Source organism: Eretmochelys imbricata, chromosome 1, assembly GCF_965152235.1.
Source record: "Eretmochelys imbricata isolate rEreImb1 chromosome 1, rEreImb1.hap1, whole genome shotgun sequence".
Taxonomy (NCBI): domain Eukaryota; kingdom Metazoa; phylum Chordata; order Testudines; family Cheloniidae; genus Eretmochelys; species Eretmochelys imbricata.
In genome coordinates, this window is record NC_135572.1 from 48,930,649 (window position 1) to 48,957,847 (window position 27,199).

The 27,199-nt window shown below is 45.6% G+C and overlaps 1 protein-coding gene across 1 annotated transcript in view; it reads left to right on the forward strand.

The window, feature by feature from the left end:
* Positions 1–27,199, forward strand: part of B3GLCT (beta 3-glucosyltransferase) — a 139,766-nt gene that overhangs the window by 11,843 nt on the left and 100,724 nt on the right. The window contains exons 3-4 of the mRNA XM_077806366.1: positions 7,878–7,917; positions 25,840–25,949. Coding sequence (XP_077662492.1) covers positions 7,878–7,917; positions 25,840–25,949 — 150 coding nt within the window. The remainder of the gene's footprint in view (positions 1–7,877; positions 7,918–25,839; positions 25,950–27,199) is intronic.

Consider the following 27,199-nt stretch of genomic DNA (forward strand, 5'->3'; position numbering starts at 1 on the left):
CAGTTTTCATTTTATACTTTGTGTGTATATGTATGTATGTATGTACACCTGCTTGGTGGGGATAGGAAGTGTTAAGTTTTACTTATTTGTTGATTTTGAATAATATGGAATAACTTGAGGATCAAATGGTGCCTTTCTGCTAAATTAAATCTGACATATTTCTATGCATGCCACTCTGCAAATAAAACTTGCATATCTAATTTTTATATTGTGAGAACACCACATAAGTAACTCCTAAATTCAGGTAAAGCCATCCCTGCCCCCATTTAGTTGAATAACAAAATTGCTAGGTTTTGGGGGTTTAAAAAAAGAAAAAAAAAAGAACCAAAAACGAATTAGTCAGGGATAGACTCTGTGAGCAATATCCACTTTTTATTCTTAACCAGCTGAAGAATTTGCATCCAGTAATCTCTTGGCATCATCACAGTCAAAGACCTAATTAATATGTTCATAAATCTTAATTTTTGCTGGATATTGCTGCTCCAGCATTAATCTTAATACATTCAGATTTCTGTACCACAAACTTTTGAGGTACTGACATACATGCATTCTAGTATGAAAGATAAGTTGTCATATTTTCATTACCATCAGATGCTTTTTTGTTTGGCTACTTCTAATGCAGCTTCTCAGTCAAATGTAGAACTAAAAGAAACAATGAAAATCTTGCTTCTGTCACTTTCCAGGGTATGCTCTTACTTGTCTTGGGCGTTATGAAGTCCTTCCCATTAAGTCAGAATTCCAAAAACTTCACTCAAATTAACTTAATCCCTATAGAAGTGCTCTCTTGAGAATTCTGTAGACTATAATCCTCTATTTGTAGAACAGAAATGGCACAGGTGACAACTGTGCCAAGCTTCACCATACAACCCTATGTGCTTACCAGTAAAAACTTGAATTACCGGGCAGTTTTGGAGGACATTCCTGAACTGTATGGCATACTGTAAATACTGTTCTATCAGTTTATAATAAGCAACCCCTATCTATCTGTGACCCCTGAAAGAATTTACTCTTTAGAGAAAATTCCTCAACTGGCTTTTACTTTAACATTGTGGATGAATGCTAACTCAAGGTCAGAGAAGGGGCCACAAAGACCAATATTGCTCCCATTATGGAGGGCATCTGAGGATATGTCTCACTGTAGCTGGGAGGGGTGATTCGCAGTGCAGCTAGACAGACTTGTGCTAGCTCACCTCAAGTTAGCATGCTTGGACTTGGGCGGCTAGCCCGAGCTGCTGTGAGTGCTGCAGTGCCCACACGGCTATATTTAGCGTGCTAGTTTAAGGTGAGCAAGCTAGAGTGAGTCTGTCTACCTGTACTGGAAATCACCCTTCCCAGCTGTAGTGTAGACACATCTGAGAGAGTTAGAGGATGGCTTACTGGTAGGCTGAGAGGCACACATCCAGGGTAGAAGCATTGTGGATTACAAATGAAATCCAGCTTCTGTTTTGTTTATGTTCATGTGCCGGGCTTGTCTTTCTCCTTGGCTTATGAAATGTGTTGGGTATGCTAGGTGTTGGACTGTGGGGATTTTGTGTGTAGTTGATTGATTTGTTATATTTATGTTGAGGCTGTGTATTGAGTTGATCTGGGGAAATTGTTGGGTCTGCTTATTTTAGTGTATTTTAAAAAAAACTGTTAAGAATGCCCAGAGAATTAGATGACTGCTCTTTTTATTATGTTTCTAGATCAAACTAACAAATAAAATGCATTTTGTTTGTGTTAGTTTTAATTTTAAAAATAACAACCAACTGATATCAGGTTTTGCCCTGTTTGTTTTTACAAATTATTTTGAGTCTGAGAGCTGTATGTCCAGAAAGAGTAAGTATCTCTTCCAGATGCTCTCTGACATCGCTGTCAGAGAGCAAGGTTATGTGTGCATCATACATCTGCATGGAAGGTCTATCTTCAAAAGTCATTGGCCTACTCTTCATGACTATTCTGCCCTTGTCTACTTTGCTGCCACTGTTACTGAGGGTGACAGTTGTGAAGGTGTGTTTTCCAAGGTGGATACCTGTTTTCTGGAAACTAGACTGACGCCTTGTCTCGACTACAAAATTAAGTAGGTTGACGTACAGCCACTGCAGTAATTACTGCAGTGGTTCATGACCACACTATGCCCCTGCTGTCAGTGTTGCGTGTCCTAATCAGGAGTGCTTCTACTGACTTAACTGTTTGGGATATTGTGTGGCACTGACAGCTGGAGCAGCCCTGCCCCAGAGTGGCCAGCTTCTGGCTGTGTAAGTAATATAGTCTCTACACAGACAATGCGTCACTCTAACTACATCAGCCTAAGTGCTATGCCTCTCGTGGAGGTGGAGTTATTAGGTTGGTGTAGTGGGCAATTTAAATCAGCGGGAGCAATGTTGTAGCGTAGACACTTACAGAATTAGATTGATGCAAGCTGCCTTACGTTGACCTAACTCTATAGTGTAGATCAAGCTTTAGACTACCAGCCCAGTTTGCATCTCATTCTGTCGGACACAGATTTCATACATTTGCGATTTCCAGGCTTGGTTACTGTAACTCATATGTGGGTATGAAAGGTGGGGTCTGATTGAGGGAGAGATTCCCAGCAAATCACCAAAGAATTAGATGGAGGTAATGGGAAGGAGGAGAGGGATTTACAGTCAGAGCCCCAGGTTTTTGCACATGCGGAATAACACAAAATAAAATAAAAACCAATGTGTATGAAGCATTAAAATGAAAAACTTACCCCGCAGTGATAGCTCCTTTGGCTATTGTCCCCTGAGGCTTGGCCTTGCTCCCTGCTTCAGGAGTTTGTGAACTCCATACACAGGGTTGCAGTGCTGCTCAGCTTCGGCCTGGCCACCCCACACTTCGCAATCCCTCACTGCCTCTCATCCCCCAAGGGGCAGGACCTGACATGTCGTCTTTTCCTCTGTGGATAAAACAAACTGCCCAAAAAATAAAATGAAAAATGATAAAGAATGTTGGGGGGGGGGTCTATTTATAGTCTGTTAATTCCTGACACAATGGTAGGGGAATTAAAAATAAGTTCACTATTTAACAAAAAATAAACAGTACTTGTGTACTTAGTCCGTTCCCTCTAAGCATCTCAAAACACTTTTTAAACGTAGTTAAACCTTATGCTATCCCTGTGAAATAGATATTTATCTTGATTTTACATGTGGGGAAATGGAGGCATTGAAGAGGTGCTATCAGTGAGAAACTATGCAAACTGGGACTTTTTTCTTTTTAGAACTTTTATAGGAAGCCCAAGCTGCTATTAAACTTAGGGCTAGTCTACGCTGGCAACACTAAAGCGCTGCCGTGGCAGCACTTTAACATGCCTTGTGTGGTCGCGGCAGAGCACTGGGAGAGAAAAAAAACCCACCTCCACGAGGGGCGCAGCTCCCAGTGCTGGTGCACTGTCTATACTGGCATGTTACAGCGCTGAAACTTGCTGCCGTCTGGGGGGGTGTTTTTTCACACCCCTGAGCGAGAAAGTTGCAGCGCTATAAATTGCCAGTGTAGACAAGCCCCTAGTCTCTCTATCAGTCAGCCGAGCTCAAGCACACACTCTTTCGAATCAGTCTTCAGCTTATTCAGAATCAGTTGAATAAGCTCCCCAGATATTTTTAGAACTTACGTCTTCGTTTCATCTGTGATGCTGTAATGTCACTACTCTGTTTCTAAGCACGCCGCTAAAATTCCATCACAAATGTGTATAACATGAAATTATGGGGGTTTATTTGGGCAGCTGCAGCAGCCTTTTTGTATTTCTTTGAACTCTATGGTGTAACTTGGATTTAGGGGTTTTCTTTAAGAATGTTGTTTATCTCAGTATGCAATGCAGTTATAGCTGTGTCAGTCCCAGGATATTAGAGAGACAAGGTGAGTGAGGTAATATCTTTTATTGGACCAGCTTCTATTGGTGAGAGAGACTATTTTTCGAGCTTACATTGAGCTCTTCTTCTGGTCTGGGAAAGGTACTTCCAGCATCACAGCACCAGGCAAGGTGGAACAGAGGGTTTAGCTTAAGTAGTTAGCATTTATTGTAAGGGAATATTCAAGGTAAAGTGGTCTGTTAACACCTCTGCAGTCATAGGACAAAAAGAGGGGTTTAAAGGATTACAGATTGTTGTAATAACTCATAAATTCAGTGTTTCTGTTAAGCCCATGATTTTTAGTGTCTGTCAGAGTACATAAGCTCCCAGGCTCATCTTCTGAAAGTGTTGTGTAAATTTCCTTTGAGGATGAGGACTGATAGGTCAGATATAGAGCGATCGCTCTCTGAAAAGTAAAAAACAACAACAACAACAACAACAAAAAATGAGGAGTCCTTGTGGCACCTTAGAGACTAACAAATTTATTTGGGTTTAAGCTTTCGTGGGCCAGCCCATGAAAACTTATGCCCAAATAAATTTGTTAGTGTCTAAGGTGCCACAAGGACTCCTCGTTTTTTTTGCTGATACAGACTAACATGGCTACCACTGAAACCTGTCATCTCTGAAAAGTGTTCACTAACAAGTGATGTGGTGTTTTTGTCTTATTTTCCAGTGATAGTTCATTCGAGAGCATAGTGATTGTCTGGTTTCACTCACATAGTTCTTGAGGTAAGCTCCTCACAGAACAAGAGATATCAATTGGACAAGAAACTGGATATGAGTCAACAGTGTGCCCTTGTTGCCAAGAAGGCTAACGGCATATTGGGCTGCATTAGTAGGAGCATTGCCTGCAGATTGCGGGAAGTGATTCTTCCTCTCTATTTGGCACTGGTGAGGCCACATCTGGAGCATTGCATCCAGTTTTGGGCCCCCCACTATAGAAAGGATGTGGACAAATTGGAGAGAGTCCAGCGGAGGGCAATGAAAACGTTTAGGGGGCTGGGGTACATGACTTATGAGGAGAGGCTGAGGGAACTGGGGTTATTTAGTCTGCAGAAGAGAAGAGTTGGGGGGTCAGGATTTGATAGCAGCCTTCAGTACCTAAAGGGGGGTTCCAAAGAGGATGGAGCTAGGCTGTTCTCAGTAGTGGCAGATGACAGAACAAGGAGCAGTGGTCTCAAGTTGCAGTGTGGGAGGTCTAGGTTGGATATTAGGAAACACTATTTCACTAGGAGGATGGTGAAGCACTGGAGTGGGTTACCTAGGGAGGTGGTGGAATCTCCATCCTTAGAGGTTTTTAAGGTCTGACTTAACAAAGCCCTGGCTGGGATGATTTAGTTGGTGTTGCTCCTGCTTTGAGCAGGGGGTTGGGCTAGATGACCTCCTGAGATCTCTTCCAACCCTGAGGTTCTATGATTCTATCTCCAAGTGGCAATAGACCCTACCAGAGCAACAGATTCAAAACCTGCACTCCTATCTCCTCTGCTATAATGTTCAACACACCTTTCAAGATCCATGGGTTCCACACATGCCTATCACAACATGTGGTGTTCCACATCCAGTGCACTAAATGCCCCAATAGCAACTGTGTGGGTGAAATCAGATAATCACTATACCCTCAAATTACACAGGAAAATAAGACAAAAACACCACGTCACTTGTGAGTGAACACTTTTCCTGTGCCAGCAATGCCCCTCTGCCATGTACATTGGCCAGACCGGACAGTCTCTGCGCAAAAGAATAAATGGACACAAATCAGACATCAAGAATTGTAACATTCAGAAACCATTAGGAGAGCACTTCAATCTCCCTGGACGCTCAATAACAGACTTAAGTGTCCATTCTTCAACAAAAAAACTTCAAAACCAGACTTCAACAAGAAACTGCAGACTGGAATTAATTTGCAAACTTGACACCATCAAATTAGGCCTGAATAAAGACTGGGAGTGGCTGGGTAACTACCTCCCACTGTTGATACTCACACCTTCTTGTCAAGTGTTGGGAATGGGAATGGGTCACTTCCACCCTGATTGAGTTGGCCTCGTTAGCACTGACTCCCACTTGGTAAGGCAACTCCCATCTTTTCATGTGCTTTATATTTAAACCTGCTTACTCTATTTTCCACTCAATGCATCTGATAAAGTGGGTTATATCCCACAAAAGTTTATGCCCAAATCCATTTGTTAGTCTCTAAGGTGCTACAAGGACTCCTTGTTGTTTTTTCACAGAGCGATCACTATATCTGACCAATCAGTCCTCATCCTCAAAGGAAATTTACACAACACTTGCAAAAGAGGAGCCTGGGAGCTTAAATTCATTACTCTGGATACTAAAAATCATGGACTGAACAGAGACACTGAATTTATGGGTTATTACAACAATCTGTAATCCACTAAACTCCTCTATTTGTCCTATGACTGCAGAGGTGTTAACGGACCACTTTACCTTGAATGAGTAGCAGCTGTGTTAGTCTGTATCCACAAATTTATTTGAATATAAGCTTTCTTGAGCTACAGCTCACTTCACACGAAAGCTTATGCTCAAATAAATTTGTTAGTCTCTAAGGTGCCACAAGTACTCCTTTTCTTTTTACCTTGAATGTTCCCTTACAAAACACTTCTACCTCGATATAACACGGGTTCGCATACAATGCGGTAAAGCTCCGACATGCTGCTCTGAGCAGCATGTTAAGGGTGCCGGGTCGGGGCCGAGGGGTTGGATAAGGGGCAGAGGGTCTTGGGGGCCGTTAGGCTCTCCCCCCCCCCCCCGCTCCCCATGGTCTGGGAGGCAGGAGCTGTGGGGGGGGTCACTTTTGGGGGCCCTGCAGTCCCAGAGTGGCCTGGGGGATTAGCGGGGGTCCGGTAGCAGCCCGCTCCGCTTCCCTCACCCCGGCCCCAGCCGTGTCACTCGGGGGAGGGGGTTTGGGGGAAGGGATCCACCCCCCCACACTCACCAGCAGCTACAGAAGTGGAGCAGCCCAGCTCCAGCCCGCTCCACTCCGCCAGCTCCCAGATGCGGTGCTCCGCTTCCCGCCTCAGGTAAGTACGGCGGGGCGTCCTTTCCCCAACCTCCCCACACTCACCGGCGGCAGAAGCGGAGCACCGCAGCTGGAAGGTGGCGGAGTGGAGCAGGCTGGGGCCATGTTGTTCTGCTCCCCGCCAGTGAGCACTTTTCAGGGGGCGGGATGTGTGGATAAGGGTCAGAGCAGTCGGGGGACAGGGAGCAGGGGGGTTGGGTAAGGGGTTGGAGTCCTGGGGGTGATTAGGGACGGAGGGCCTCTGGAGAGGGCGGTCAGGGAACAAGGAACCAAAGCAAGTTCGATATAATGTGGTCTCACCTATAATGCAGTGAGATTTTTTTTTTTTTGGTCTCCTGAGGACTGCGTTATATCGGGGTAGAGGTGTGTGTGCTAACTATTTAAGCTAAACCCTCTGTTCCACCTTGCCTTGTGCTGTGATGCTGGAAGAACCTTTCCAGACCTGAAAAAGGGCACTGTGGCTTGAAAGCTTGTCTCTCTCACCAACAGAAATTGGTCCAATAAAAGGTATTACCGCATCCATCTTGTTTATCTCAAGAGACCTGTGGTAGCGGATCATGTATGAATGAGGAGTTCCTGAATTTGCTATGGTTTTTTTTTCCTGTGTTTTGTACCTTTTTATGTGTTTAGTCACAACTGGTATCCACAAAGGACGTTTTTAAAAAAAGTAAAATGCTCACAGTAATATAAATCTAATTATGGAGGAATTTGTTAAAAAATAAGCATTATAAAATGCTTTTCAATGATTCTTTAAATATGCAAATACATTGCTTCAATCATTGTATGACCATGTAGAAAATGTCCGTATTATATTAAATAGCTGTCCCTGAGGGTTGAAAGGCTTTACTCTAGGATTTTTTTAATCCTAGAGTCTGTTAAAACATGCTAAGAATTCGGATAGAACCTGATGAACACTTCATTATTTAGATCTCTGGAAGCAAACATTAGGATTTTTGTCGGCATCCTCATGGTTTTTTCTTTTCTTAAAACAGGAGTCTGAAAAAAGTGGAAAATCAAATAAAATAAACATAGGTAAGTAAACAAATTCTTCTTAGTCAAAGCTGTAGTAGTCCCATACTGAAATGTATATGTATCCTCATGTTCTGTCAGTGGTCTTGCGTAATGCTTATTTTCTCTTTACTTATAGCTGCTTTACTAGTAGTGTTAAAGTACAGTTATGCTTAGATCAGTCACTATGTAAAATGGCACCTTATTACTCAACAGTATTGTTTAACTGCTAATTCCAGAATCTTTTGGTGATGATACATGAGCTAGCAATAGAACAGCTAGCCATTTGCAGAGCTGATAGTTTATAAATAAGCTGGATTTTTCTAACTATCTGTGATATGAAAGTCATTGAGACAATAAGCTTAATACCTCACAGTGGTATTTTTTTATCAAGTTGCTTCTTAGAATGTAACTGAATTGTAAGGACTTAATTGTGAGACTACAACTCTAAAGGTCGAATAGTATAGTAGATTTGTAAAAACTTAGATAAATATATGTTAAGCACATGTGGAAACACTAGTATAATGCTAAGTAGCAGAACAAATATCTTTATTGGATATGCCATGTGAGGCAGACTATAGAGTTCACTTTTCATGTACCCATTCAAAAGAATGTTGAAAATGTCCAGGCCATCTTCCAAGATGGAGAAACTCTCTACCTGAAAAGTGCATACAACGTAATAAAAATAAACATCCTTCTGTAACGGAGAAACTTTTCATAGTGAAAATAGTAAACAAAGTTTCATTATTTACATTTTTGATTGTGAGCCAGTGTATTCTCATACAGACTGCCACACTGGCCTGCAGGCTATTGTAGAAGGAGCAAAGAAAGGCTTAACCATGATAGTGAATATGTAATGGGGTGGCACCCGCCTCTCAGGAGCACCCCCAGTTGAGTGTTTGCGTGCCTGCAGTTTCTCAATTTCTAGGCTCACGGTGACCCGTCAGCTGCTGTGCTTGTCAGGCGGGTCTTTGGTGACTCAGCCCTCCCGCCAAGTCTCTCTCACAGTCCGTTTGCAAACAAACAAACTCCTTCTGGAGTATAAGTCCAAAATGTCCTACAGCCCTCCCTGGGCTCAGTCCTTCAACAATCCAACTGGGCCCATCATGGTACAGGTACCCCTCTGTTGGCAATGTCTCTTTAGCTCACCCTGGGCTCGGTCCTCAGTCTGACCAACAGGTCCTATCTCAGTACCCTAGGTGGTCAGCTTATGTGTGAAGGTTCCTGCTCCAGGATGGAGCAGCACCCCCCAGGGCTTCATCCCTGGAGGCTCTTCACCTGCTCTTTAGTTCTGTGACCCCAGGTATCCAGCTGGGTCAGTCTCAGTTCAGCCCCCTTCCAGGGGGGCCGTAACAGGTCCACGTACAGTCCCTTCCCTAGGCCTGTCTAAATTCCCTTCTCTCAGGGAAAAGCCACTTTCCCAATGGCTGTTGGAGGTGGGAGGAGAGACCCAGGCCCATCCACTACTCCAGGTCCCAGCCCAGGGACCCTCTAAGTAGCAGCCACGTACCATGTCCCTTTAACTAATTACATTTCCCTGGGCCGCTTCCCTGTAGCCCATCCTAATTGAGTCTTGGTAGCCATCCAGAAACTCTTCCCTCGCTTTCCTGCTCCCTGCCAGCAACTACCTGCCTTAGCCCCTGCAGTCAGCCAGGAGCTCCTCTAGCTTCCTCAGTCCCAGCAAGCAGACTGATCTATCCAGCCCTTTCAGCTCCTTTTATATGAGCCTTCTGGGCCCTGACTGGCTGGTCCCTGCGACCCCTCTCGTTGGCTGTGTCAGGATTCCTTCCTCACTCTGAACTCTAGGGTACAGATGTGGGGACCCGCATGAAAGACCCCCTGAGCTTTTTCTTATCAGCTTAGGTTAAAAACTTCCCCAGGGTACAAACTTTGCCTTGGCTTTGAACAGTATGCTGCCACCACTAAGCGTTTTAAACAAAGAACAGGGAAAGAGACCACTTGGAGACGTCTTCCCCCAGAATATCCCCCCAAGCTCTACACACCCCCTTTCCTGGGGAGGCTTGAGAATAATATCCTAACCAATTTGTTACAAAACATCAAAGACCCAAACCCCTGGATCTTGGAACAATGGAAAAATCAGTCAGGTTCTTAAAAGAAGGATTTTATTAAAAAAAAAAAAAAAAAAGGTAAAAATCATCTCTGTAAAATCAAGATGGAAAATACTTTACAGGGTATTCAGATTCAAAACACAGAGGATCTCCCTCTGGGCAAAACCTTAAAGTTACAGAAAATAGGAATAAACCTCCCTCTTAACACAGGGAAAATTCACATATAAAACAAAAGATAAACTAATCCACCTTGCCTGGCTTACCTATATTGGTTGCAATATTGGAGACCTTGATTAGGATGGGTTGGAGAAGATGGATTTCTGTCTGGCCTCTCTCAGTCCCAAGAGAGAACAACCACGTAAACAAAGAGCACAAACAAAAGTCTTTCCTCCTCCTCCTCCCCCCCGCCCCCCCCCCCCCCAAGATTTGAAAGTATCTTGTTCCCTTATTGGTCCTTTGGGTCAGGTGCCAGCCAGGTTAGCTGAGCTTCTTAACCCTTTACAGGTAACAGGATGTTGCCTCTGGCCAGGAGGGATTTTATAGCACTGTGTACAGAAAGGTGGTTACCCTTCCCTTTATATTTTTGACACGCCCCCCAAATCACAGATAGGGTGAAACACTGGCTGTGATTTCTTCCTGGAGCTCTAGGAGAAAACAGAGTTAATAAGACCCAGGCATCTCTAAATATACTACTAACTGTATAAAGACTAACAATATTTCCCACATCTTAAGGACGATTTGGACCAGTTGATTCTGGGAAACTTTCACGGGAGAGTGCATCAGCCACTTTGTTAGAAGCTCCTGAAATGTGTTGTATGTTGAAATCAAAATCTTGGAGAGCTAAAGTCCACCGAATAAGTGTTTTGTTTTTTCCCGTGGTGGTATGAAGCCGCTGTAGCGCAGCATGGTCGGTTTGCAGGTGGAAATGCCATCCCCAAACATATGGGCATAGCTTTTCCGGAGCTTAGACAGTGGCATAACATTCCTTTTCACTGACTGACCAGCGGTTTTCCCTCTCAGACAGCTCCTTGCTGAGAAACACGACAGGATGGAACTCTTGATTCAGTCCTTCCTGCATTAAGACTGCTCCCACACCACACTCGGACGCATCTGTGGTTACTAGGAACGGTTTGTCAAAGTCTGGGGCCCTTAGCACAGGGTCAGACATGAGTGTCGCTTTAAGCTTGTTAAAGGCCTTCTGATACTCTTCAGTCCACAGAACTGCATTTGGCTGTTTCTTTTTGGTTAGGTCTGTCAGTGGGGCAGCGATTTGGCTGTATTGCGGTACAAATTGCCTGTAATATCCGGCCAAGCCTAAGAAGGATTGGACCTGTTTCTTTGACTTGGGGACAGGCCACTTTTGGATAGTATCCACTTTGGCCTTTAGGGGGCTGATAGTTCCTTGACCCACCTGTTGTCCAAGGTAAGTCGCTCTGTTTAGGCCTGTTTGACACTTCTTAGCCTTAACAGTTAGTCCTGCCTCCCTTATGCACTCCAAGACTTTTTGTAGATGTTCCAGGTGTTCTGCCCAGGGATCCGAAAATATGGCCATATCGTCAAGGTAGGCAACTGCATATTCTCCTAATCCCGGTAGGAGACCATCTCCAAGTTTTTGGAAGGTGGCAGGTGCATTCCACAGCCCGACAGAGAGCACATTAAATTCATACAGCCCGGCATGTGTGATGAAGGCTGACCTTTCCTTGGCAGATGCGTCTAGCGGTACCTGCCAGTACCCCTTGGTTAAGTCCAAGGTAGAGATGAACTGGGCCCGTCCCAGTTTCTCCAATAGTTCATCTGTGCGTGGCATTGGATAGTTGTCTGGGTGAGTTACAGCATGTAGCTTACGGTAGTCCACGCAAAAACGTATCTCCCCACCTGGTTTGGGAACTAGAACCACTGGAGATGCCCATGCACTGCAGGAGGGGCGGATTACACTCATCTGTAGCATATCCTGGATCTCCCATACCGAGGAGACACCCGGTAAGGTTGGACTTTAATTGGGTGAGCATTACCTGTGTCAATGGAGTGGTATGCCTGTTCAGTCAGTCCTCGGGTGGCTGAGAACGTCGGCGCGTAGCTAGTGCACAGCTCCTTGATCTGCTGTCGCTGCATACGCCCAAGGGTCATGGAGAGGTTCACCTCTTCCACGCCACCAGCACTTTTCCCTTCGTAGTAGACACCTTCAGGCCACTCAGCGTCATCTCCTCCCTGGGCTGTAAACTGACAAACCTTTAATTCTCTGGAATAAAAGGGCTTTAGAGAATTAATATGGTACACCTTAGGCTTTCGGTTGGAGGTGGGGAATGCTATGAGATAATTAACAGCTCCCAGGCGCTCCTGGACCGTGAATGGCCCTTCCCACGACACTTCCGTTTTATGGGCCTGGAGCACCTTTAAGACCATGACCTGGACCCCTACTTTGAAGGAACGCTCTCTGGCATGTTTATCGTACCAGGCTTTTTGCTGTTTTTGAGCATCCTGTAGGTTTTCTTTAGCAAGGGCTAAAGAGGTTCGGAGGGCCTGTATTGTTACAGACATACTTGCTAATGGGTATTTTGAAATAAATGACCAAAATAATTGAAACTGGTGTGGTTATATTGTGTTATTTTGACAAATAAAATATGCAGAATTTTAAATTTTTTGTTGCAGAATTTTTATTTTTTTGGTGCAGAATTCCACCAGGAGTACAATATGTAATTACACACATTTCATAATATGATTGCACACATTTAATCTTTCCCATCACCCTTTCACCAGGTAGGAACATGCTCTACAATGCTACCACAAATCTGTGGGCTATATGAATGGGTTCTTCACCATAACTCCTGGAGCAATATAGGTTAGATGCTTTAATGGCTGAATAACCTGCTCACTTCTATTTACTAGGCTCTACTAAGCACTACTGGTACAGTCTCAGCCACTCCCTAGGCCAGTGGTTCTCAACCCACGGGCCGCTTGCAGCCCAGTCAGCACACAGCTGTGGCCCATGGGACATCCTCAGGGCCATACAGGTAGTATATATATTATGTGGATGTGGCCTACACAACACGCTCAGAGCTGCATATCCGGCCCACAATGGTAAATAGGTTGATAACTAGTACCCTAGGCTATTGTGGAAGAAGGGTCCCCAGAGCTTATTTCAGACAGGAATATCCTTGTCCTAGTGTTCTGATACTGAAGGTATCAAAGTATTTAGAACACCCTCCATATCACTATATGTATCATCTAACAGTAAGTTATTGGGATCCTTCGCTCCTTCTTCAAGTAGTGTCTCTGTGGATGCTCCACTGTGGGTGTGCTTGCACCCCCTGCTCCTTTCATCGGAGATTTCTCATAGCAGCATCCGTTCGGCCTGTGCATGCATGTTACTCAGTCTCATGCTCTGTACTGTTGTTATATAGCACTGCACGGGTGAACTGGCCTTAGTTCCCTCTCAACCACCTTGGCCTGTGATGGAGCTTTAGCAGTTGTCTGTATTGAGTGTTACATTAACTCTGTCCCCTTAGCTCTTTTCGTGGTTATAGTTGTTTTTAGTAGTAGTTAGTACTTAGCACTTAATAGCAGCTTTAGCTGTAGTAGATTTGAAAAAACCCAACAACTTAACTTGAAAAAAAAATTATGTAGCTTTCTTCCTAGTACCTTTTAGACAAAGCTCCCAGGAGGGGAAAAAACTACTGTCTGGTTTGCCTAGTTTTGAATACTTGTGGCACCTTAGAGACTAACCAGTTTATTTGAGCATAAGCTTTCGTGAGCTACAGCTCACTTCATCGGATGCATACTGTGGAAAGTGTAGAAGATCTTTTTATACACACAAAGCATGAAAAAATACCTCCTCCCACCCCACTCTCCTGCTGGTAATAGCTTATCTAAAGCGAGGAGAGTGATCACTTTAGATAAGTTATTACCAGCAGGAGAGTGGGGTGAGGGGAGGTATTTTTTCATGCTTTGTGTGTATAAAAAGATCTTCTACACTTTCCACAGTATGCATCCGATGAAGTGAGCTGTAGCTCACGAAAGCTTATGCTCAGATAATTTGGTTAGTCTCTAAGGTGCCACAAGTACTCCTTTTCTTTTTGTGAATACAGACTAACAGGGCTGTTACTCTGAAACCTAGTTTTGAATGTTGCCTGTTGTACCAGGAGGCAATCCTGGTGAATGGCAGACACTCCCAGTGCATCTGTTGCCTTGGGGAATCTCATCTTTCCCAACAGTGAATCTTCTGTCTGGCATTAAAATCTAGAGCCAGAAAAAACAGGGAGATCAAACTTTGACCCCTCATGATGGGGAGTTTGCTGTGCCCAGCCTCTGACCCTGGCCCTCTACTCCAGTCTCTGAATAAGTCCACTGTCTATAAATTGCACTGTTTGGGGGCATCTTAAGAGGAAGACCCAGTCTTCCTCCAATAAGACCCCTAAAGACCGTAGCTTGAGTGCTCCAGGTAGGGAATCTACTCCAAAGAAGTCGTGGTCTCTGATGACTCGAGCCACTTCTGCACCCATTGCTCTCTGACCCAGTACCCACAAGATTGCTGGTTCCTCAGGTACTGAGGGCACTGTCAAGCCCAAAGCCTGTAAAGTGTAGGGCTCTGGGAGGTCATTGGTACCGTCAGTGAAGTGAGGCAGCAAGAGCTCTACCTCTTCTCACTTGGTACTGAAGAAGCCCGTTCGGGCTCTGACTGGACTCCCCTTGGAATAGTCGAGGTCCATGGTACCGTCAACTCCCTCAGCCACTATCTCTTTGGTGCAGGCCATGGACACGGTACTGACAACACACTTGTTACTGCAGGAGTTTTGCTTTCTCCGAGACCTTGCTGTATCTGAGACACCAGACTCACCTTTGCTTGGCTCCAATGTACTCGTGGTACTGAGGACTTCCAATCTTTGGACATTTGCCTTGTACCGACTGTTTCACCTCATGTTTCTTCTGGTGCTCCACCACTAGAGTGATTTGGAAGAGGAGGATTCTGATGAAGATCTTTCCTCGGTCTCCCAAACATCTGTACAAGGCTTTACTCTCCATTCCTATAAAGACAGGTTTCAGAGTAACAGCCGTGTTAGTCTGTATTCGTAAAAAGGAGTACTTTCGTGAGCTAAAGCTTATGCTCAAATAAATTGGTTAGTCTCTAAGGTGCCACAAGTACTCCTTTTCTCATTCCTATAAAGGCTCTTTTCCGGAAGTCTCTGAGGATATTGGCATCACTTGTGAGAGATGGCCCCAACCACCAGCTTGCTGGTATGAACACCTCGGGTGTTCATGAGAAATCTCTGATCAAAGGTACAGGGGGCACAAAAACCTGTATCCATAGGGGTAGATATCTTGAACAACCAGTTACTGCACAGGGTGTGTAACCATGTCTTCCTCCAAGTGATCAGGTCCCGCATTCATAGTCTGCTCAACTGAGGGCTCAGATGAAACAGATGCTGGCACAAATATCTTTGCATCAAGGTTTAACCCATTAGACTGCCTATGCTCATTGCCTTTTATATAACTGAGCAAAGCACTTTGACGACCCAGAGTTGAGCCAGGATCGCTTATCAAGGACTGGAGTCGCATCCCTGACCCCACATCTGAGTACTCCTGCGTACCCCTGGTTGAGAACCACTGCTCTGAAGTCTTCCAGAGGGTCTGTAACTCTAGATCAGTGTTACTCAACCTGGCTGTCGTGGGGCAGGTTTAGGTGGGGTTACAAGCGCAGGGCTGGCATTAAAGGGTGGCTGGCAGGGCAGTTGACCAGGGCCCCATGTCACAGGTGGCCCCACAAAACTAAGTTTCATGCTTCAGCACTGGGTGGCGGGGCTTAGATTTCAATCCTGGGTGGCGGGGCTCGGGCTTCAGGGGTACAGTAGTCTGGAGAAGTTGAGAACCACTGCTCTAGAGCCGTCTCCTCTCCTTCTGAATCACTCTGAGCTACCTACGTGAGGTACTTTATGTCCATGCAGTCTGCCATTAACTTGAGTGTGAACCTCTTTTGACACTTTTCCTTTGCTCAGTCTTGGAATCAGTTTGCCTCGCAGTGGGTGCTTACTAGGTCCTCCACAGGTAAGAAATAATTCCTATGCAATGTCTTTGACCAGGGCTGCTCTCAAGTCTGATCTTGTAGACCGGCAAATTCCCTGATTTTTCCACCACCCACTGGTTGGCTATTTTACAGTTTCTCATAGCACCAAAGTTGCACAACAGAACACTTATCACCTGGCTGAAGCTCTTGAGAGCACATGCTACTACCATGTCTGTATTTGTTCCTGTCAGGCGTTCAGGCTGAGAGTGCCTTGGCAGGTGTTAAGGGGTGGTCCTTGCATCTTTAACCCCAGCCATACTGAGCACCACCTTTAAAAAGTGACTTGCAAAATCCTGTCCTTGGTCAGAGAGCATCTGAGCTGGGAAGCCATACACTGAAAATATTTTTTCCATAACACTATGGCCACTGTAGTAGTCTTCTGATCCCTAGTTGGACAGGCTTGTGCATACTATATAAAATGGTTTGTCATGACCAAGGTGTTGGCAATATTCTTTTGGCCTGTTTCCAGAGACAGAAAATCAATGCATGCTAACTCCAGTGGGTTGCTGCTGGTGCTATTTTCCAAGTATGCCACTGTGGTGGCTAAAGTTTTCCTCTGTGTACATCGGGCACGTGATCCCATTTCCTATGAAGGTCATCCACCATTCAGGGTCAATAAAATCTACTTTGTACAAGGTCCAAGGTTTTCTCAAGTCCCAAATGTTGGAAGTCATGGTGCAGTGCTCTCATAGCTAGTGCTCTGTACTCTTCTGGTAACTCCAGTTGTTTTTGTAAAAGGTCCGTGGTTATTTAGTATCCTGTCCCATTAATCAGTTTTAACTTCCACCATTTCCTTAATAGAAGTTTAGCCTATACCAGGGAGGGCAAACTTTTTGGCCCGAGGGCCACATCTGGATATGGAAATTGTATGGTGGGCCATGAATGCTCACGAAATTGGGGGTTGGAATGTGAGAGGGGGTGAGGGCGCTGTCTGGGGGTGTGGGCTCTGGGGTGGGTTCAGAAATGAGGAGTTCAGGGTGCAGGAGGGGGCTCTGGGCAGGGGGTTGGTGTGCAAGGGGGGAAAGAGGTGAGGGCTCTGGGTGTGGGATCTGGGGTGGGGCTGGGGATGAGGTGTTTGGGGGTGCAGGAGGTTGTTCTGGGCTCGGATGGAGGTGTTTGCAGGGTGGGAGGTGGGTCAGGGCTGGGGAAGGGGGTTGGGGTGTGGGAGAGGGTCGGGATGCAGGCTCTGGGCGGTGCTTACCTCAAGCAGCTCCCAGAAGCAGCGGCATGTCCCCCCTCCGGCTCCTATGTGGAGGTGCAGCCAGGCAGCTCTGCATGTTGCCCTGTCCGTAGGCGCCACCCCTGCAGCTCCCATTGGCCTCACTTCCTGGCAAATGGGAGCTGCAGGGGCAGCACTTGGGGAGGGGGGCAGCATACGGAGCCCCCTGGCTGCCCCTATGTGTAGGAGCCGGAGCGGGGACGTCCTGCTGCTTCTGGGAGCTGTGCGGAGCGGGGCAAGTCCCGGACCCCGAGGGCTGGATTAAAATGTCTGGAGGGCCGACAGCAGCTTGGTGCTCCCTCCAAATGGCATGGGACGTGGCTGACTCGTCGGCTAGGGTGATCGTGTCGGCAGTGGTTATCAGGCGCAGCTCCTGGCTTCAGAACTCCAGCTCTCCCAAGAGATGCAGATGTCGATCGAGGACCTCCCATTCGATTGGATCAGTCTTTTTTCAAAAGAGACGAATGTGAGGCTTCATGGGTTAAAAGACATTCGGGCCACCCTTCAGTCATTGGGCATGCGTATGCCGCAGTCTGCAAGAAAGCAGTTTTGGCCACCCCCACCGCCAAGGCCTTGGCCTGAAAGGAGAAGGGACAGGGACGTTAGTTTCAGTGGTCACCGCCTTTCCTCCTTCCTCCGTTCACCTGCATAGCCTGGCCCAGCAGAGCACCCCGGGGACAAGAAGTGCTTGTTTTGAGGGTGCAGTTGAGAGCGACTCCCCAGTCACCTCCCAGGATCCACCCCATTCTTTCCTTAGCTGTCTTCGTCCCTACCATTCGGCCTGGTCACAGGTCACCTTGGACTGCTGGGTGCTGCAGATAGTGTCTCAAGGCTACACCCTGCAGTTTTTGTCCGCCCCTCCTTCCAACCCCCCCCCTTCCCCATCTCTCTTCATGGACCCTTCTCACAAGCAAGTCCTCGTTCAAGAGGTCGAGAACTTCCTGCACATGGGGTGATGGAGGAGGTCCCTCGGGACATGACTGAAAAGGGATTCTGCTTCAGTTATGTCCTAATCCAAAAAGTAAAAGGGGCCGAAGACCCACTCTGGACCTGTGATGCCTCAACAGGTCTCTCAGGAAGTTGAAGTTTTGCATCATTTCCCTCCCTGGATCCAGGAGACTGGTACCCGCCCTCGACTTGAAGGACGATTATTTCCATATTTCAAGTTACAGACGTTTCCTCCATTTCAAAGGTGGGCAGATGCTATTTTCAGTTCATGGTGCTGCCCTTTGTCCTGTCATCGGCCCCAGGGGTCTTCACAAAATGTATGGTGCCAGTGGCCACTGACCTGAGACATCGAGGGGTCCATATCTTCCCATATCTCGACAACTGGCTCATCAAGGGCAGGTCTTGGGAACAAGTTTAGAGGACCCTCGATCTGGTGCGTTCCACCTGCCACGACCTAGGGCTGTTGATAAACGAGCAAAAATCCACCTTCAGGCCAGTTCAATGAATAGAGTTAATCAGGGCAGTTCTCAACTCCATGTGAGCTAGAGCCTTCCTTCCAGAGGCTCTTTTTCAGGCCCCGTTGGACCTGATCTCCCATGTGAAGAAGCACCTGCTCACTATGGCTCACCTGTCTGTGGTTGTTGGGCCACACGGCCGCCTGTACATACGTGGTCAGTTATGCCCAGCTCCATCTCCGGCCTCTGCAAGCATGGCTGCCGTTGGTTTACATCCCCAACAGACACGACCTAGACTGGTAGGGTGCTGGATCATATCCTGTCGTCCCTGGAGTGGTGGTTGAACCCTGGGTCAGTGTTGGAGGGAGTTCCCTTCGCAGCCCCATCCCCGTCACTCACCCTGGCCTTAGATGCTTCGGACCTGGGTTGGGGAGCCCACCTGGGCGAGCTCAGCACTCAGAGCTGCTGGCTGCCGGACAGTCTGGACCTTCATATTAATGTCAGGGAGCTAAACGCAGTTTGCCTGGCCTGCCAGGCTTTCTTGCCCCACCTGAAGGGCAAGGTGGTACAGGTCCTCACAGACAGTACCACCACAATGTATTACATCAGTAGGCAGGGTGGGACCAGGTCGTCGTCCCTTTGCCAAGAAGCTCTCTGCCTTTGGGACTTCTTTGTGCGGCATGCCATTCGTATGGTAGCCGTGCATGTGCTTGGGACCAGAATTGCCTCAGCAGGACCTTCTCATCTCACCACGAGCGGTCACGTCATCCGGAGGCGGTCAATATGATCTTTCAAAAGTAGGGAACTCCCCAGGTGGACTTGTTCGCGTCCCGTCAGAATAGGAAATCCATGTGTTTCTGTTCACTCCGGGGGATGGACAGGGGTTCCCTGAGAGATGCTTACTTGCTCCCTGATGTACGCCTGATGGTGGGGCCTGATGGTCTTTCTCTCCGGACATAGAATAGTCTAATGGCCTGAGCATGGGGGTGGGAGTCAGGAGCTCCTGAGTTCAAATCCTAGTGCTGTTACTCCCAATTCCTTTAAAATGGATTTCATACCTACCTGCCTCTTTATTTAAATCCAGAGGCTAATAATCACTTAGAATTCCCCTTCCAAGTGTTCTCTTACCATTGCTTTTATTAAGAAAATATAGAAACTCTCAAACTCACTCCATGTAGATAGTGACTAAGTCTACTAAGTGTTTGGGGGCCTGATGTACGCTTCCCAGCAGTGCCGTTGATCCACAGAGTTCTTGTGAAGATCAAACATGACAGAGAAAAGCTGATCCTGATAGCCCCGGAGTGGCCTCGCCAACACTGGTTTGGTACGCTGCTGGGCCTTTTGGTAGCCGCCCTGCTGCAGTTACCTCTCTGACTGGACCTGCTGTCCCAGGACCATGGCAGTCTTCTGCACCTGAACCTGGAGACTTGCGCTTGTTGGCATGGCTACTGCATGGGGAAGAGCAGGAATGCTCAGCCTTGGTTCAACAGGTCTCATTGGGTAGCAGAAAGCCCTCCACTAGAGCGACTTACCTGGCCAAGTGGAAAAGGTTCATGTGCTGGGCTTCGGAACGATATATCCGGGCCTCACAGGCCTCGCTGCAGGTGATCCTGGAATATCTTCTGCACCTCAAACTTCAGGGTTTGTCCCAGAAAGCTCTATAAACTGGCATTTCTGATCTTCATTGAAATTCTGGTTTGTAGTCTGGTTGGCAGGGGGTTGGGGGTGTGTGAGGGGGTGTGGAGCACAGGCTCTGGAAGGGAGTTTGGGTGCGGGAGAAGGCTCGGGGCAGTGGGTGTGAGGTGCCGGATCCAGGGGTCACTCACCTCGGGCGGCTCCCCGCAAGCAGCAACCTGTCCCGGCTGCTCCTAAGCACAGGCGTGGCAGGTGGCTCTGCGCACTGCCTCTGCCCTCAAGCGCTGCCCCCGCAGCTCCCGTTGGCTGCGGTTCCCAGCCAATGGGAGCTGCGGAGCTAGTGCTCAGGGCAGGGCGGGGGCAGTGCGCAGAGCCGCCCGCCGCACCTCTGCCTAGGAGCAGCCCCAGGACAGTTCGACGCTTGCGGGGAGCTGCCCAAGGTGAGCGACTCCCGGATCCGGTACCCCCCGCACCTCCTCCTATGCCCTTAGCCACTGCCCCGAGCCCCCTCCCACACCCAAATTCCCTCCCTCTTAGTTAACCAAGATACTTTTCACTTACATTTTTCACTTACTGGCATCCGCCCATTTCCCCCAACATGCTGGATAAAACAGCTTGTACTGTATTGAGGCAAATAGCTTTGCAAGATTAGAAAAGGTGAGTGAGGTACTATCTTTTATTGAAAGTTGGTCCAATAAAATATATTACCTCATCTACCTTGTGTCTCTGATTCCTGGGACCAGCATTGCTACAACAACACTGCAGACAAAAATAGAACAGAAGTAGACATTTATATTTATGAGACTACCATATGCGGTTATACTAACTCTCTTAATCTTCATACTGCAGGGTATGAGCTGATATCCAGCTGGAGTGATGAATAATACATTTATATACTGCTTTTCATCCACAAAGATCCCAATACACTTTACCCAACATATTTACAAATTTATTATTCTCTTCTCCAGCTATTGAGGTAGATTAGTCTCCTGTTTGACTTCTGGGCGCTTACAGTACACAGCACTATGGACAACTGTTCAAAACCAACTTCAGGTCTTGTTTTAGAGCAGTGGTTCTCCACCTTTTTTGGGCTCAGGACTCATTTGTAAATGTTTATGGCCTGTTGTGACCCAATAAATTGTCTGAGGGTGGAGGCCCTGGGGTGGTTTCAGTTGGATCCTGCCCCCGCAGGGGAAGTGGGGTTTGGCTCCTGTCCAGGACTCTTCCCACAATGGCGGCTCCTGAAGCTCCTATGCTGTGGGGCTGGCTGAGCTTGACTCTCCGCTCCAGGCATTGCAACCTCTGGGGTTGCAGTGCCATTCAGTCCTCCTGATTGGACCAAATTTGTGTGAGTGGAGTTGTGACCTGCTCATGGGGTTGCAGTGCCCCTCACTCAAATTTGGCCCACCCGGACTCCCGTCTTCATGACCGCTGGGCTGAACCTGGGTGGTGCTGCAATCCCAGAGGTTGAGGTGCCTGGAGTGGGGAGGCGAGCCCAGCCAGCCCCGTAGGACAGGAAATGCTGCGCATCTCTTTGAAACATTCTGGTGACCCAATTTTGGGTCCTGACCCACATGTTGATAAACCTTGTTTTAGAGTGCAGGTAATGTAATTACCTAGATTAGAGGACACTTGCATTCCTATCTGTTGTAAAAATTACTGTGGGACTTTTAATTACCACAAGCAGTAAGGACCTATTTTTTTCTAATTTGAAAGATGCCTCTTTTGGTATCATTCCCCCCTACCATCATGTTTAAGCACTTGTTCAATACTGATTCAAAAGGAAGTGTGTCACTTTACTGAATTGACATTTGGGCTTTCTGAAGGACGCTTTACTAAAGGCTCTTCCAAGTATCTACCAAACCTCAACCCTGCTTAGTTATGAGATCTGTTGTGACGTTGAGATATTGATGCTAATAGGGGTCAGGAAGAATCGTTACCCTTCTATTTTATTATTGCACAGAATATTTTAGTGACTTTGCAGCATCCTCTGAAGCACAGGTATTGACAATTCTGAGGACAGTGCTAGATGTAGTAAAGCTTTTCAGTAATGAGCTCCTACTTAAAATGTAAACTCTTTGGAACAGGGATAGCCTTTTTGTTAGGAGTGTAGAGTGCCTCGCACAATGGTGCCCCAATTCCTGATTGGCAATACAAATAATCACAGTAAAATAGTTATTGTTCAGACATGTGAGCAATTACATCTCAAGCAAAACTGGACCGCAACACTTTGCTTTTGTAGGAAGGCTTGCATAATATGATTTTATTAAGTTCCTATGGGGAAGATAATTTTCTTACCAACAGTTTAAATTCCTGTAAATTTAAGGTGGTGAATGATAGTTTTTATCATTCATCACAAAAAAGATACATAAAAAGAACAAGAGAAGGAAAAGTGACATGGTATTAAACCAGTTATTTCTCAAGCAGTGAAATACTGTAGTTCTTATGAAGTCAGGAGGAGAAGGGAACCTTCTAAATTACTATTAGGTCTGCTGAGTATTAATCATGAAGTGTTTTGTTTTATGTTTTTATATAAAAATGTGCATTGAATTTTTTTTAAACAAATGTATTTCTTTATTCCTTTAAATGGGTTCTTCTGTGCATTTGTTTACTCTAGTAAAGGATACTTCCTGGGAAGTCTCCAGTGCACAGACAGCAAAGTGGGTATTGGATTCATCCTAGGGAGTGTTCTTCTCCAGTACATCCCCATTTGCTGCTAAATGTACCATAAGTGAAACTGTCTATAGTTCAGACACTTCCGTATCTATAAATGTACTACTAAATCAGTAATTTTATAAAACTATCTAATTTTCATTATTTATCTCTAGGGATATATTTTGAGAGGTATACATACAGATTTAGCCTTGTGACTCCCATTCACATCAATGGAAGTTGTGTAAATCTGTGCACTGAAAATGTATGCTTTTAGATAGCAAACAATTTATATTCATAAGCTTTCACTGCAGATTCTTTTCAAGTAGTCACTATCTTTGTGTGTGTGTGTGTGTGTGTGTGTGTGTGTGCTCGCGTGCGCGGTGGGCCTGGAGGTAAAATAAGGCTGTGAGGGAGAAATGGAGGACATCGGGGGATAACTATAGTTATTAGTTGTTTGCAGTGTTGTTGTAGCTGTGTTGGTCCCGGGATATAAGAGACAAGTATGCCTGAACCCCTTATGGGTAACAATTTGTCCCAACTTGTATTTCTTAAACGCTCTGGTTACCATCCCCAGACGGGAAGAGCTCTGTGAAACTCGAAAGCTTGTTCTGGCCCCAAACATAGTTATGCCTTCCATTATACCATGAGCACAAACTTGTAAAAGCCCAACATGGAGTGAGTTAGGACTGCACATTTAATGAGTCATGGAGGTGGTCTTAGAGTCATGGGTGGAGGCAAGTATGAAAAGAACAATATTGATGTGGATACAGCAGCAAAGTGAGGATAGACACATATATGGAATTAAGTGGCAGACCACAACTTTTCTTAAACTTTGACACAGGGAGGGTGGCTACCTGCTTATCACTCATACTTTCCTATACCAGCATGGGCAGCAGGTGAACCGCGGGCTCAGGCAGGCTAGCCCCCACCGCGCCCCTTGTGCCCAAGGCCCCACCCCTCTGCCCCTGCCAGAGCCCAGCACCTCCAGCCCCAGAGTGCCAGGCGGGTGGCACAGTCCCCAGCGCCTCCTGCCCCCGAGTGCCAGGTGGGTGGGCAGTGCATGCACTGGCTCCAGCCGCCTGTAGTCCCTGGCCGCAGGCCAGCCCCCATTAGCCCCAGCCAAGGGCCCAGGCCATGGGGGAAGAGCTGCAGAGTGCTCGGAAGCAGGAAGGGGCCTGGGGGTGGAGCATGGGCAGGGCCACACAATGCTGTTTTGAGATGCTCAGCCTCCCCTGGCCTTTGATACCTGCTGCCCATGTATACCAGGCATTTAATTGGTTCCAGTGCAGGGGTTACAGGTCTCCATATCATATAACCTGTAATTTGGGGTAGGTTAATCTCAGCTACCACCCAGGACGCAACTCTCTGAGTCCTAGGACTTTAACAATAACAAATGTGTTTTGGTGTGGAGGAGGGATTAATAAATAGATATTTAAACTCTGGATATTTCCTCCTTGGATTACAGTGGTAGAAATTTTGAGCTGAAACTGCATTAGTTAAAAGTTTTTCTGATACTGTTTTCTTTTCTGACGCTGTTTTCTTCTCTGCTCTTTGTTCACATACTTTATCTTTTCTTTTCCTTGAAATTACTTCTTTCTTTCATTGTCATTCCTTCCATTTCTCTGCCTTTCTTTAAGAATTAGTCTCCCATCTTCACTCCTTCCTCTTGTTGTAGGAAGTCTGTGGTTATCTTAGCAGCTTTATCCTGAAGGACTTAAAAGTGACACCATAGTCTGATAGATTGTCTTGATAATGTGATAGAAGAGTGTTTTTCCTTCTCTAAAGTAAATTAAGAATATTTATTTTCTCCAAGCTAGTCTTCTTGCAGGATATGAAAATTAGAATGCATACCCCCTCCAACAGAGGGGAAGTCCTGTAGGTGCTATCTAGGTGGTGGTTGTACATAATGCATTCCCTGTGGTGCACCAACAGCATTGTGAAACTGTTCAGCACTGCTGTGGCTACAGGCATAAAGACAGAACTGCATGGGGCCTGATGTAATAATACCAGTATTGCCAACTCTTGTTGTTTTTATCAATTTGGGGGGTGTTTTTTTGCCTGTCTCTTGAAAACAAGATGGAAGGCTGCCAACTGATTAAATTTTCCTTATTCAAAATGGCCACCATGTCTGATTGTTGTCAATGGAACTGAAGACTGCAAGATGGTAGACTGCAGGGAAGTGACAATCTGCAAGTTGAAGTGAGGCTGCCCTTAATAAAAGTGGCTGCCATCTCCCAATGTTTTCAGTGAGACTGAAGCCATATCCTCAGGCATGATGGCTGCCACTTTATGGTTCAGCAGGCTAGTCTGGGCATATGGACTGTGAGGAGCAGCATAGACACGGTAAAAGGTAAATAGTGGGAATGAGAGGGTGCAGGAGAAAGGGGGGAACCAGAGGGGAGGGTTGGAGAGGAGAGGGAGGTCAGCCATAGTGATGGGCAAACAAGAGCCTGTGTGGTGCGGCTTAGTGAGTGCTGCACAGTCTCAGGTAGAGAAGTGGGAGGGGGTCAGGGAAGTGTTGCCTCTTGCAAAAGGCTAAATCAATTCCATATTTTAACATTATTGCTTATGTGATTAATATAAGACAGACTAAAACCCATGATTTGATGGGTTTTAAAATCTCATGTTTTGGGGGGCCGGTATCATGATTTTTATCTCTTGAGGTTGTCAATTCTATAATACCATGACAAATTTAGAGTTCTACTTTCATACAAGCAAACAGTTAAAACTGGGGCTGTTTAAGAAAATAAACAATTTTATGTACGTTTATGCATTTTTATTATTAATTAAATAAATCAGTTATGTTTTTATGTCTTGCTTTTCCCCCCTCAAAGTTCTCTTTAGCAGTGGTGCAGAACTTACATTTATTTCTGTTTTCTTTAAATATTTTTATTTCCTTTTTCACAGAATTACAAGAAATTGTATTTGTCATCCAGAGTCAAAGTAACTCTTTTCATTCAAAAAGAGCAGAAGATTTAGTGCGCAATATTTTAAAACAGGCTGAAGAGCTTGGAAAGGTATGTGTAGATAAAATATACTGCGTGCTTCTTGCATATGTCTGTACAACGTTTTACTACCTTTTGGCTGAGCCTATTTTTATAATCCATTTTATTTTGTTAACCTATCTCAGGGCTTGTCTACATAGTGTATTAGTCTATATCAGAGAGCTGTAAATTGTAATGCACACTGCCATGTGTGGACCCTTCTGTTGTGCACTAAAAGTTCCCCAGTGCACATTTAATGTAGTACTGTTTAAAACAGTACTACATTAATGCACATTAGGGAGTTTTTAGTACACACTAGAAGAGTCCACATAGCCCAGTTAGTGCACGACATGCTAGTGCATGCTATAATTTACACCCTTCTAATGCAGACTAGCGAACCATGTGGACACGCCCTCAGAATACATTTGTTTACTCTTCTCTGTGCATTTTCTGAAGAAATTGTTTAAGCTCCAGGCTATCACTGATGGCATATGATGATGATCACCAAGTGGGATTTTCATGCTGAATTACATACTGTAGTGAATAGTGTTTGTAAAACAACTGTTTTTGTGTGGGTGGAATTTGATTTGAAATGATAAAAGAAGTTGTTGAATGGAAAAAGCTTACAAATAGGGTCTAATGGTATAAGTTGTTTTTTTTTTTTTTTTTGAAGAAAAAAAGTTTTTTATATGTTTTTTCTGATGAAGTAGGTACATCAGTTTAAGTTAATATGTAGGATCACTTTCAGGGGCACACCTTAACATTTGTAATGCATCTTCATTTGCTTCGGTATAGCTTTTGTCTGCATTTTTATCACATAAATGTATTATCACTGGTTTAGAATGAACATTAGTCAGAAATTTGGATCACAGAAACTTAGCTTAGAGCTAAAATTGACTTGTTAAAACATAGTTGTTCAAAGATCTTAAAATTTCTCTTCTCATTTTTTGATCTTTTAAAATAAAAGTTTATATTCAGAATGAAATTGTGAAGTAACATACTGTGGTGGGGTTATTGAACTGAACTTTCGTCTGTAGTAAACTGGGTTCAAAAAGTTATTAAAAAAAATGCTATGTGCACTAAATCTCTAGGATTCTTGCTGCCCTTGTATGAAACGCTTCCTAATTATGTATTTACCTGAGCTGATCAATACTATATTAATTAAATACGTTCTAACTGCCCTTTTTTCAGGCCACATTTCTGTAATTGCATCCATGCAGGCAGTCCTTGCACCACATGGAGCCCCCGTTAAGTTCAGTGGGTTCCTCGCATGGTTATATTTG